Source organism: Colobus angolensis, unplaced genomic scaffold, assembly GCF_000951035.1.
Source record: "Colobus angolensis palliatus isolate OR3802 unplaced genomic scaffold, Cang.pa_1.0 Scaffold6, whole genome shotgun sequence".
NCBI lineage: Eukaryota > Metazoa > Chordata > Mammalia > Primates > Cercopithecidae > Colobus > Colobus angolensis.
In genome coordinates, this window is record NW_012119598.1 from 11653465 (window position 1) to 11667028 (window position 13564).

A 13564-nucleotide genomic window follows, 5' to 3' on the forward strand; every position below is an offset into this window, starting at 1 on the left:
TTGCTTCCTCAGCTGGAGTGCAATGGTGCGACCTCAGCTCATTGCAACCTCTGCCTCCCGGGTTCAAATGATTCTCTTGCCTCAGCCTCCCCAGTAGCTGGGATTACAGGCATGTGCCACCACGCCCGGATAATTTTGTATTTTTAGTATAGACGGGGTTTCGTCATGTTGGTCAGGCTGGGCTCAAACTCCAGATCTCAGGTGATCCACCTACCTCGACCACCCAAAGTGCTGGGATTACAGGCATGAGCCACCACACCTGGCCGAGATCAGTTTTTTAGCCTCTACATGTGATCAAGAACATGCAGTGTGTCTGTCTGTGCCCTGCTTATTTCACTTAGCATAATGTCATCCAGGCTCATGCATGTTACCATGAATGACAGGATTTTGTTCTTTTTTTTCTGGCTGAAAAGTATTCCACTGCGTGAATATATCACATTTTCTTTATCCATTCATCCGCTGATGGACACTTAGGTTGATTCCATATCTTGGCTATTATGAATAGTGCTGCAATAAACGTGGGAGTGCAGATATGCCTTTGACATACTGATTTCTTTTCTTTTGGAGTGGGATTGCTGGGTTTATGATAGTTCTGGCTTTAGTTTTTTGAGGACCCTCCATGCTGTTTTCCATATTGTCTATACTAATTTATATTCCTACCAAACAGTGGACAAGAGTTCCTCTTTTTCCATATCCTTGCCAGCATTTGTTGTTTTTTGTCTTGATAATGGCCATTCTAACTGGGGTAAAATAATATCTCATTTTGGTTTTGATTTGCATTTTCCAATGATTACTGATGTTGAGTATTTTTTCATATACCTGTTGGTCGTTTGTATGTCTTCTTTGGAGAGATGTCTATTTAGCTTATTTACCCATTTTTAATTGGATTGATTATTTTGCTGTTGAGGTGTTTGAGTTCCCTGTATATTCTGGATATTAATGGCCTGTTGAATGCGTAGTTTGCAAATACATTCTCCCATTCTGCTGGTTGTCTCTTCACTCTATTATTTCCCTTTCTGTAAGAAGCTTTTTGGTCTGTATAATTTCATTTGTCTATTTTTGCTTTCATTGCCTGTGATTTTGAGGTCTTCTCCTTAAAATCTTTGCCCAGACCAATGTCCTAAAGTGTTTCCCCTATATTTTCTTCTGGTAGTTTCATAGTTTGGGATTTTAAGTGTAAGTTTTTAGTTTATTTTGAGTTGATTTTTGTATATGGTGAGACATGGGATCTGGTTTCATTCTTCCACATATAAATATCCAGTTTTCCCAGCACCAGTTATTGAAGAGACTATCTTTTCCCCATGAACTTGACACCTTTGTCAAAAATCAGTTGGCTATAAAGAAGTAGATTTATTTTGGGTTTATCTATTCTGTTCCATTGGTCTATGTATGTGTCTGTTTTTATGCAAGTACCATGCTGTTTTGTTCCTATAACTTTGTAGTATATTTTGAAGTCAGGTACTATGATGCCTCCAAGACAGTTTTATTTAACTTTATTTTACAAGCTCTCATTCAGAAAATGGTTTATTAGTTCAAAGCCTTTTACTTCTACTTTATAATGATCATTATAGAGTTTGTTTTGTATGATTATTTATTCAAATGATGTTTGCTTTGCTTCTTCTGGTAGTTTGTATTGTATTTGTCATAGACCATGCTAAAGAAGGTTGGATAAAGTTTTTTTTTTTCTAAGTACTATTTTACTTAGACCGATAATATGAGCAAACAAAAATTTCTGTTCAGGAAAACAATACAGACCTTTATTTATTTATTTATTTTTGCTTTATGTTTAAAACTTGAAATGCATTTCTTTGAAATAAAAATTGTTTTAAAAACATATTTTTATTCCACACAGAAAAACGAAGATCCTTTGCAGCCTATTAAGGAAGATAGGACTGGGAAGGCCCAGGATGATGCTTTCTGGGTAAAGATCAAGTTTCTTTTATAATGTGTGTGTGTGTGTGTGTCTGTGTCTGTGTGTGTATGTGTGTATGAGTGTATGTATTCTTTCTAGTTCTGTGTTCCCTGGGTCATTAGCAAGATTGTTCCTCCAGTTGCTCAAATCACAAGCAGAGAAATCTTTATTTTTCTCCTTCCCTAATCTCTCACATCCAATTTATTACTATATCTAGTCAATTTACCGTTAGCTATCCTACCAATATCCTAGTCTAAACTATCTTGTATCCTGTGCTATTCTAGATGTAGATAGATAGTACTGAACAAACTAGATACGACTTCTGCCTTTATGGAGCTTATAGACTGGCAGAGAGCCAAAGAAAGCAGGAAGAAAAACAATAGGGTATTGAGATGGGGAATAATTGGGAGTATTGAGGAGACACCTGGTCTACTTAAGGTGATCCTGGAAGATCTACCTGAAAAACTTATGCTTAAGCTGTGGTCTGAGTGGAGCCAGCCATGTGGAAAGTGGTGGTGTGAAGTAGCCAGTTCAAAGGCCAATTCAAAGGCCCCAAGGCAAGAGCTTGACTTATCCTAGGACTCTTAGCAGGGTAGTGTCAGACTGTCAGAGATCAGATCATGCCACGTTCTGTGGACTAAAGCAAAGGACTTGGATTTGTTCTGAATGCAGAGGAAGCCATGGCAAAGTTTTGTTTTGTTTTAACAGGATCTCACTCTGTCACCCTGGGTGGAGTGCAGTGGTACAATCATGGCTCACTGCAGCCTTGACCTCCTGGGCTCAAGTGATCCTCCTGCCTCACCTTCTGAGTAGCTGTGACTACAGGCATGCACCTCCACACCTGGCTAGTTTTTCATTTTTTGTAGAGATTGAGTCTCAATATATTGCCCAGGCTGATGTCAAACTTCTGGGCTTAAGCGATCCTCTTGCCTTGGCTTCCTAAAGTGCTGGGATTATAGGCGTGAGCCCTGTGCCTGGCAATGACAGAGTTTTAAGCAGGTAAAAGGGAGTAAATTTCAGCTGAGTGATCTCACATAAGTTTTCACCTTTCTTATCCTTGCTACTTCTATCCTGAGATAAAGAACCTAACCTCTCAGGACCGAGGCAAGGATTAAATAATAACATCTGCAGAACACTTAACACACTTGGCACAAAAAAACTCACTATGTGTTGACTGAAAAAAGAAAACATCCGTTTAAATGGAATAATTTTAAATGCTGTTTTTCCTTTTAATTCAGTACTAAGAATAAGTGGAATTTTGGGCTGTAGATAGTAAATCGCTTCCTTATTAAAATAGTATTGTATAGTTTAACCTGTAGTTTTTTTTAAAGATCAAAAATCTTTTATAGTTTAAATGTTTAAGGAAATGTCTGTTATTCAAGTATATGCACTTTTTTTTTTTTGAGACGGAGTTTCGCTCTTGTTGCACAGGCTGGAGTGCAATGGCGCGATCTCGACTCACTGCAACCTCCATCCCAGGTTCAAGCATTCTCCTGCCTCAGCCTCCCAAGTAGCTGGGATTACAGGCATGTGCCGCCACATCTGGCTAATTTTGTATTTTTAGTAGAGACGGAGTTGCTCCATGTTGGTCAGGCTGGTCTCGAACTCTTGACCTCAGGGGATCCGCCTGCCTTGGCCTCCCAAAGTGCTGGGATTACAGGTGTATGCCACTGCACCCAGCCCTTCAAGTATATGTACTTAGAAGCATGTCTTAGCTAATGTGCAGGCGGAAAAGATGAATTTCATTCATTATGGTCAATTTGCATACTTATCTATAATTATTAGTATTATTTTTCTTCCTTCTGTTATGATCATTTATGCCACTTAGTGAGTGATCATAGGCTTGAATTTTTATTGTTTTAGAATTCCCAAGATTGCAGAGGATCTTCATCCCATGATACCTGAAACTCAAATGTTGTTTTCCTTGGGTCAGTGGTTCCCAGACTTCAGCATGCATGAGAATCATGAAGGGTTCTGCCCTGTGTCTGAGTGCTAAGAATTCCCCAGGTGATGCCAGCGCTGCTGGTGGTCGAGGAACCACATTTTGGGAACTCTTGTCTTAAGCCAACAGAAACATCAATCATTTGTGAAGTGATTGTTTACTATTCAAGATAGAGATCTCCATTCTATGTTTACCCTATATTATTTCATACTGAATTCTTATTGATAATGATATCGGTTAGAAATATTACTATAAAATAAATGTTCTTAGGGAAAAAGTAATTTGCAAACTATCATCTTTCCAGCTTCAATCACTTATTATGGATGCATTCCATGATAAAGGATTTCAGAAAATAAAAGAATACTTTCAACAGAAAGAGAGCCACTCTCCTCAAAAATATAATCATCTTCTATTACACCGTCTTAACAGATTAATAAATAAGGCAAGTTGGTTTGCTTTGTGACCAAAATATGAACGTATAATTATTTATAAGTGTTTTAATTTAGTGTGGTTTATACCTAGGAACTAGATAAAAATGAATTTCAGTCTGTGTCACTGTTGCTGAAATGTATTCAGCGATTCTTCATAGATGGCCCGAAAGAAGAAGAACCTTTGCTGATTCAGCAGGGACTGATCCCAAAGATAAGTGTCCTATTTTAATTTTATATGGCTTTGGGTAACTTAAAGAACTAATATGGATTTAGTTGTCTAGTTAAGTTTGGTATTTTCTGTTCCTTTGAAATCCAATTTGAAAAGAAATTGATATCCATTCTAATTGCTTATATCTAATCAAAAATTAAATTCAACATGCATTTCCTGATGTACCTGCTATGCAAGGCACTTTGGGAGTGCACTGGATCGAGTCAGACACAGCCACTCCTCTTGATGAGCCTATGCAGTGATTATTATTTTAAATTACTTTAGTGAATTTTGGGGGAAAATGAGTAGGAGTAGGCTCTAGAACTATTTTAATAGACTTTATTAACAAAATTAGACCTAGAAAAATGATCATCAAAAACTTTTCTTTGCTCTTGTAACACGTCACTTTTCCTGTTTTCTAAACCTTGGATGAATCTGAAAAAACAAATAGCAAAAACATTTTTGCTTATTCAAAGTTACCCAAATTATCAAATTTTATTCTTTTAAAAATATTAACCAGGAGATAACACAGTGAGTGCCTTTATAATGGCATCTGGAAGCAAAGCAGACTCTGCAACATCTCTTGCTGTAGCTCCTCTCTTTTAATGGTGAGGTTTTTGCAACCCAGAGACAACTTTGTTTATTGGTGAGGAGATGTGGGGAAGAAGTACGGTAGAAGGATGATCTGACTGCTAGTAATGTCTTTGATTTACCCCTTGAACTCTAGTACCTGAAGTTTATTAAGGCCAGATTGGGCCAAGATCTGTCTTTGCCCTTTGTTACTCTAAAATGCGTCTGATTCTGAAGCTACCCCTTCAGGAGAGAGAGCAAACTCCAGGCTTTCCCAGACTCCTCTCAGGGACTTTAAAAGTGTTTGCAGGGAGAATTAAAGACTGCTTATGCAGACCCTATATATTTCATTTTGCATGTAACCCCACTTGACCTGCTGATACACTAACTTATGCAGATAACAGGAAGCAGGGGAAAGGAGATAAAAATCTCAAAGGAAATGAAGCAGAGATGTTCTAAGTGTACCTTGGAACCCTAAGCTGACCTTTTGGGATATGGATAGGAATATGCCCCAGCCTAACTTTTCTATTTAGGTTTAAGAATTCCCTCCCAAGGTTTAAAAAAGTGTCAGATGAAATCCCCACTGGATTCTGAAGTCAGGTAGGAATTTCTCTATTCCATTGGTATCCTAGTTGGTGGTGGAAATTTCATAACCATCATTTAGATACGTTATTTTCTATAGGTTTTGGCAAGAATAGATCAACGTTATCAAAGAGAATGGGCTACTAGACTCTATATCTCTTTTTTTTTCTTTCTGTTTTCTTTTTCTTTTTCTTTTTTTTTTTTTTAATTTTGTCACCCAGGCTGGAGTGTAGTGGTACGATCTTAGCTCACTTCAACCTCTGCCTCCTGGGCTCAAGTAATTCTCCTGTCTCAGCCTCCTTAGTAGCTGGGATTACAGGCACACACCACCATGCCCAGCTAATTTTTGTATTTTTAGTAGAGATGGAGTTTCACCACGTTGGTCAGACTTGTCTCTGTTGGGAATAACGCTCAAAATCCTAAGGAAATTGAACACTTGAACAAAGGATTCTTAGCAAAGCAATTTGACTTCTGCGCAGAGGGGTGCCTCCTTGGCCAGTTGCCATGAGAGCACACCTGAACACAGGGGCATGAGAGCCTTTATTGCTGACGCAAGTCCTGCCCGTGTACCTTTTCCCCATTGGCCGGGGTCGGGTCGTACAATCTAAACTAATCCCGGTTGGCTAAACATTTGATTTTTTTTTTTTTTTTTTTTTTAGGGTGGGCATGTAAAAGAAAGTGGAGAGGAAGGGGAAGGGGTGTCTGTAATGAGCTAGAAAGTTAGTCCTCTTTTCAAATAAGGAAAGGAATGTGAGCTGGTACTGATAACGCCTGGTACCGTGGTGTGCCTGGGCATCTAACAAAGGCAAAAAGGAGAAAGAAGGAGAAAAAAAGGGGGTGTGTGTGTGTGCTATGAATTAAATAATAAAAGATTGATCAGATTATTTGAAGAGAAACCTCATCATATCCCACATCTCGAACTCCTGACCTCAGATGATTCGCCTGCCTCGGCCTCCCAAAGTGTTGGGATTATAGGTGTGAGCCACCACGCCCAGCCAACTCTGTACTTCTAAAGACAATTGTGTTTGCAGACTCAACACAAAGTGTGCTTGGAAGTTCTTCTACTCCATAGAATAAGAATTCATGGCACGGTGACTCCTGCCTGTAATCCCAGCACTTTGGGAGGTTGAGGCAGGCGGATCACCTGAGGTCAGGGGTTCGAGACCAGCCTTGCCAACATGGTGACACCCTGTCTCTATTAAAAATACAGAAATTAGCTGGGCAGTGGTGGCTCATGCCTGTAATCCCAGCTACTCAGGAAGCTGAGGCAGGGGAATTGCTTAAGCTGGAGGTTGTGGTGAGCCAAGATGTTGCTACTGCACTCCAGTCTGGGCGACAGAGTGAGACCCTGTCTCAAAAAAAAAAAAAAAAAGCCCTACAGAAAGGAACATGTTTCGTCCTGCACCGTAAAATCCAGGAGGATTAAGCAACTTGTCTGATACCATATTCCTAAGAAGTCATGGCTATTGTGTCTGGCTTCTGGTAGTGATACAACTGTGGGGAGAGCTGGGATGTCTGTTAGACAATGTGTGACCAGGGTGCATAACTGGATTCAGTGAGAGCTTCCTGTTCCCAAGTACTGATCAGAGAGTGCAGCCTTTCTGCCACTTCTGTATCTACTCAACCAGTATATTTGGGAGGGTGCTGGGAGTGCGATAGGCTTTGGAGCGATAGATGGAGTGGTGACAAAAATGTATTTAAAAAGCATAGAATTCTAAGTATGAACATAGGGAGGGAGAAAATATAGCCTTACCAGTGAGTTCTGCTGTGTAGAGAGACATTTCTTCTCTTGTGCTATTGGAGAAAAGCTTTCCTCAGCCAGGTGGATGATTCAATCTAGTGCAAGTATTTGTCTGATTTGAGACAAAAGAAACCTTACTTGGAATGTAGTAATGGCTTTCAAACCTTGATGGACATTACAGTCACCTGGAGAGCTCTCGCAAACATTCTTAAACCTAAAATAGAAAACTCAGGTGGGGGTGTATCACCAGTGATTCTGATTACTGGGTCTAGGGGATGTTTCCTGATCCCCAGGTTTTCCTAATGTACAGCCAAGGTTGAAAACTGGTTTATTTATCTTCAGCTGGAATGTCTCAGGTTCTTGGCCCAAAGTGTACAGAGTTTTGAAGGCCTGACTTCTGCAAGAGTTATTCATCAGAAACTCATGTGACTGATGTCATGTTCAGCTGATGATTTCTAACTATGCATGCGGGGTTTTTCTTCTTCTTCTTATTTTTTGTAAGAGTGACGAGTCTCAGCAAAAATCATGGGAAAAATCAGATGGCTTTTGCTTTATGGAGGAAATACCGTATATTCTGGGGTGGGGGAGAAAAGGTTACAGAAGTTTATTTTAAATCATACCAATTCCAGCAGTTTAATATGAAATTGGATATATATTCCTATAGGAAAAAATTCTCTAATTAGCTGGAAGCTTTTTAACAAAAGAAAGATACCTAGGCCTGAGGCATATTTACTATAACCAAGAATACTTCTGAGAACTTTCCAAATTCTGTATATTCTTTGATAGTTTGTTTTTAGCAGATTCTCAGATCACAAGATTTTTTTTCTCCCTGTGCTGAAGAGGTTCACTTATCTTTTTTTTTTTTTTTTTGGAGGTGGGGTCTCACTCTGTTGCCCAGGCTGGAGTGCAGTGGTGTGATCACACCGCTTGCTACAGTGTTGACCTTCTGGACTCAAGTGATATTCACACCTCAGTCTCCCAAGTAGCCGGGACTAGAGGTGTGCACCACCACACCCAGCTAATTTTTATATTTTTTGTAGAGACCAAGTTTAACTGTCTTTCCCAGGCTGGTCTTGAACTCCTGGCCTCAAGTGATCCACCTGCCTCGGCCTCCCAAAGTGCTGGGATTACAGGCGTGAGCCACTGCGCCTGGCCTTAATTTATGTCTCAAATGCTCCTCACTAGTCCTTTTATACGGCTTTATGACACAGATCCTGGCTGGGACTCTATTTTGTGCTGATCTCAGAGGCTTACTTATGACAGCTCTGTAGTAGTATGGCACCATCCTGAAGTGTTCCGGTGGGAGGTCTCAGAGCCAGGCCTCATTGAAATGGAATGGAATGGGAAAAGATCTTTAAGATTATTTTGTTGTAATGAGAAAATTGTCCTGTGAAATTTTATTGAATAGGCAGCATTTAGTCATATGTAGTTACATTAGTGTCCTCCTGTGTACCTAGTTTCCTGGTTTGAAAGAACGACAGGAATTCTGACCTTGGAAGGCCTAGCCTCAGACACATCGCTGATTAGTGTTACAGAAGACTTCTTTGACACTGCATTGGTAAGGATGGGATGGATGCGTCACTGAGCAGATGCCATTGGTAATTGGCAGGAATCCTGAAGTTATTTATAAAACATGGTTTTCTAAATATGTAAGTTTTGTTAAAAGACTGACGTGGCTGGGCGCGATGGCTCATGCCTGTAATCCCAACACTTTGGGAGGCCGAGGTGAGTGGATCACCTGAAGTCAGGAGGTCGAGACCAGCCTGGCCAACATGGTGAAACCCGTCTCTACTAAAATACAGAAATTTGCCGGGTGTGGTGGTAGGCGCCTGTAATTTCAGCTATTTGGGAGGCTGAGGCAGGAGAATCACTTGAACCTGGGAGGCAGAGGTTATAGTGAGCCGAGACCGTGGGATTGTACTTCAGCCTGGGAAACAAGAGTGAAACTCTGTCTTAAAACAAAAGATTCTCATGTTTTATTATTAGAATATTATCAGTATGTGACATAGTAAGAAACTATATAACCAATGTTAAAAATGAGAGGTGATTTATTATCATATGTACAAATATATTAGTCACCTGATTGAGAGTGATATGCACATTTTAAGGATGTGGTTAAGGTTCAAATAGGCTTTCTCTAAAATTCTTTCCTTCTGTAAAGTCAATGCCTGCCTGTTAGAGACAATTAACACTAATACATTTGTGTTATAGTTTATCATGCTGTTTTAAAATAATATGAGCTTTACTTTTTCTTTCTTTTTGTTAGATTATTTCCAGAAGTAGTAGTGAAGGTAAGTATGTTATTGGCTACTAATTGGCTGTTAATTTTTCATTAATAGAATATTCTGGCACAGAGAAAGGAATATTTAAATGATATGTAAAAGTAAAGTAAGTTTAAGCATTTTATTTGGATTTATTGACTGCCTTATGGTCATCATGGTGTCATTTGGAAATGCATTTCATTGTAGAAAAAAGTCTTGTATTTGTCTGAGAAACATTTTTGTTCAGCTGCTCCTGACATATGGCTAGCTCTGTTCAGGTAATAGAAAGCTACTTTTGTCATTCAAATATGCAAAAATGTAGCCACTACTGATTTAGTTTGAAGCTGATTCAGATGCCTTTCTCTGTCTTTCAAGAGCCTAAAAGGTAAAATTTTAGAAACTTTGGAGGTAGCTTGATTTTGTTCCATTTAACTCAAGTTAAAGGTAGTTATGCTGGGTGTGGTGGCTCATGCTTGTAATCCCAGCACTTTCAGAGGCTGAGGAGGCAGACCTGATTGCATCCAGAAGTTCGACACCAGCCTGGGCAACATAGTGAGACCCCCATCTCTACAAGAAATAAAAAATTATCAGGGTGTGGTGGTGTGCACCAGTAGTCCCAGCTACTTGGGAGGGTGAGGTGGGAGGATCACTGGAGCCCCAGAGTTTGAGGCTGCAGTGAGTCATGATTGTGCCACTCCACTTCCAGCCTGGGTGACAGTGAGATCCTGTCTCAAAAAAAAAGTAATTTGACATTTGAATTATGATACCATGGATTCAGAGATGCACTTAAATATTTAAACATTTTGGAAATTGAAGCCATCTTGATATGTCATTTTCCTATGTTACATGTTTTTAGTTTTCTTCTGAAAGGCTATCATCAATTGACACTATATTCTGCAATGGATGGTATCTGGTAGCTGAGGAAATGCAGTACCAGAAGCTGAAGCACGCACTGGACTTGGTTGACTTTAAAACTTGGTTGACTTGGTTGGTCCTCATAGTTCAAGTCGGTGGTTCTAAACATTTTCAAGTCAAAGTTTTATGATCATCACAGTGATAGTTACTGTCTTTAAAACTGGTTGATAAAATGCACAGTGGTAGAAAGCTACTTTGATTTTTGTAACATTTTAAAATAAACTTGCTTTGTATTAATCCCAACAGTATGTATATACTGCATATTTGAAAAACAATGCATATGTGAGCCATATGTTCACTCTATGGTCATCGCTTGGGGCATTTATGGATTCACATAATGCTATAATGACTTTCATTGCCCCTGGTAGAGGAAACATTGTTCTAGATGACTATGTTAGTCCAATTAGGCCGCCATAACAAAATGCCATCAATTGGGAGGCTAAACCAACAGACATTTATCTCTGGAGGCTGGGAGTAACAGATTAGGGTACCAGCATGGTTGGGTTCTGGCGATAGCCTCTTTCTGGCTTCTTGCTGTGTGCCTACATGGTGGGCAGAGACCTGGCTTCTTGCTGTGTGCTTACAAGGTGGACAGAGAGCCAGAGCTCTTTCTTTTTGTTTTCTTTTTTTTTTTTTTTTGAGACAGAGTCATGCACCATTGCTCAGACTGGAGTGCAGTGGCACGTTCTCAGCTCACTGCAACCTCTGCCTCCCGGTTTCAAGCAAGTTTCCTGCCTTAGCCTCCTGAGTAGCTGGCATTACAAGCGTGTGCCACCATGCCTGGCTAATTTTGTATTTTTCTTAGAGATGGAGTTTCACTATTTTGGCCAGGCTGGTCTTGAACTCCTGACCCCATGTGATCCACCCACCGCGGCCTCCCAAAGGGCTAGGATTACAGGCATGAGCCACTGCAGCTGGACCGAGCTCTTATACAGGCACTCATCCCATCATGAGGATCCCACACTCGTGACCTCATCTGAACTTCCCAAAGGCTGCATCTCAAATACCATCACATTGAGGGTTAAGGCTCCAACATATGAATTTTGCGGGGGACACAGTCCCATCTATAGCAACGGCAATTCGTGCTTGGAGCCCACTCTGGTCACCTTAGCCTCTCTGCAAGTGACAGGTTTTCACGTGTGGCCTTCGACAGTTGTCTTGTGTGAGTTTTATGCCCAGGCTCTGCAGAGCTAATGTCTAATCCTTCTCTCCAAAGCAGAAAGATGTTTTCACTGAATTTCTTCCCACCTCCTTCTGCAGTTGACAAAATTAATCACTCCTTCCTTTTTGTTCTGAAGCTTATGTCTTCTTATTTATTTTTATGATTCTTTTGGTTGTGTTCCGCTATATGGATTATGACTTTCTTTCACAGTTTATCCCTCTCTACTGATTTGAATGACTTATGTCCTACTTTTATTTTACTGGTAGTTACCCTTAATTTAATTACTAACATCAAAATGGTGGTACCTTATTTCTTCTTCTTTGTATGTGACAATACATTTAATGTGTTAAAGAAATGTAAGAGTATTAGGCTGTGGGAGGGACGTGGTCAGAGCTTTTCATCGTTTGAAGATGTCTTTCTGGCTTTTATACAATCTTACTCTCACTTTGCATGCTGTGCCCCTTACAATCCTGTTGCATTATCTTCTGATAATTAAGGGTTGAAAGCACGTTCATTTTACATGGTTCTTGGTGACTTATTTTGAATCCAAATGTTACTTTAGCTCAGGAAAATTTGTTCTTTGATAATTTTATTACAGCAGAGTTTCTCAGTGTTGGCAATATAGATATTTTGAACTGGGCAATTCTTTGTCCTGGGTGCTATCCTGCACATCAAAGGGTGTTTGCCGGCATCCCTGTCCTCTACCCTCTAGATGCCAACAGCATCCATCCCCAAGTCATGACAACCAAAAACATCTCCACACATCCCCCGTGGGGCAAAATCATCTGTCGTCAACAACTACTGAGGTAGAGTGCTTTGGGTGTATTTAACAGAATATCTAGCTCGAATAGGCTTAAATGATAAAGACAACTTACTGGCTGAAGGGACTGAAGAGTCCAGAGGTGGGCTGTTTGGAAATAGACTGGCTCCGCTCCATTTCTCTATAGCCCTTTCAGTTCTGCCTTTCTCAGAGTCTAGTCTTTGCTCTCAAGGTGGTTTCTCTTGTTGGTTGCAACCAGAACTTTGTGCTTCCTGGTTCACATCTGGGGGAGAAAGGTTCGCTTTCCTCAGCCAGCAACCAAAAGCCCTAGCTTTGCTCTGATTGGGTGCCCTGCCCTCCAGATGAACCAGTCACTATGAAAAGATAAATGGGCCACCTCTGCCTAGTTTAAGCCAGTCCGGATTTACCCCTGGAACTGATCGGTCTCACCCAAATAGCACAACTGCTCCATAACAGAGGAGTGGGGAAGGATGGTGGAGAGGCCACCAAAAAGTCCATTACATTTACTTTCTGTTCCCTCTTTGTAAGGTTATCTGTCGCATCTTTGTTGTTATCTTCATATGCATCTTTTCCTCACTCATTTTTCCCCCTGCATTTTGACAACAGTTCTCAAGTTCTTCTTAGAAGAAGAATTACCTGGCTTGAAATATCAATATTGCCAAAGTTGAGAAAGTCTACTGTAATAAAAGTATCAAAGAATTACTTTTCCTGAGCTAAAGTAAGATTTGGTTTCAAAATAAGTCACCAAGAACCATGTAAAATAAACGCATATATGAACGTGTGCACATGCTCACAACCCTTAATACCAGAAGACAGTGCAACAGGATTGTAAGGGGCACAGGCTGCAAAGTGAGTTGTATTATAGAAAAGCCAGAAAGACACCCTCAGTGAAAGGCTCTGACCAGGTGTAGGAGTCATTTTCTTACTCTTTCAAACATAAAATTGAGTCTTTGAAATTATACTTTCAGGGAAAATTCAGATGTTGGATTCCTTCCTGCTTAGCTTAGGATCCCTGGTGACAGAAAAGACTGTAGATCATTTGATTCAACAGGAGGTAAG

The 13564-nt window shown here is 40.2% G+C and overlaps 1 protein-coding gene across 1 annotated transcript in view; it reads left to right on the plus strand.

Annotated features, from left to right (window-relative positions):
* Positions 1–13564, plus strand: part of SYCP2L (synaptonemal complex protein 2-like) — a 91366-nt gene that overhangs the window by 3213 nt on the left and 74589 nt on the right. Inside the window, exons 2-7 of the mRNA XM_011962913.1 lie at positions 1853–1921; positions 4159–4296; positions 4377–4500; positions 8844–8944; positions 9653–9677; positions 13474–13559. Coding sequence (XP_011818303.1) covers positions 1853–1921; positions 4159–4296; positions 4377–4500; positions 8844–8944; positions 9653–9677; positions 13474–13559 — 543 coding nt within the window. The remainder of the gene's footprint in view (positions 1–1852; positions 1922–4158; positions 4297–4376; positions 4501–8843; positions 8945–9652; positions 9678–13473; positions 13560–13564) is intronic.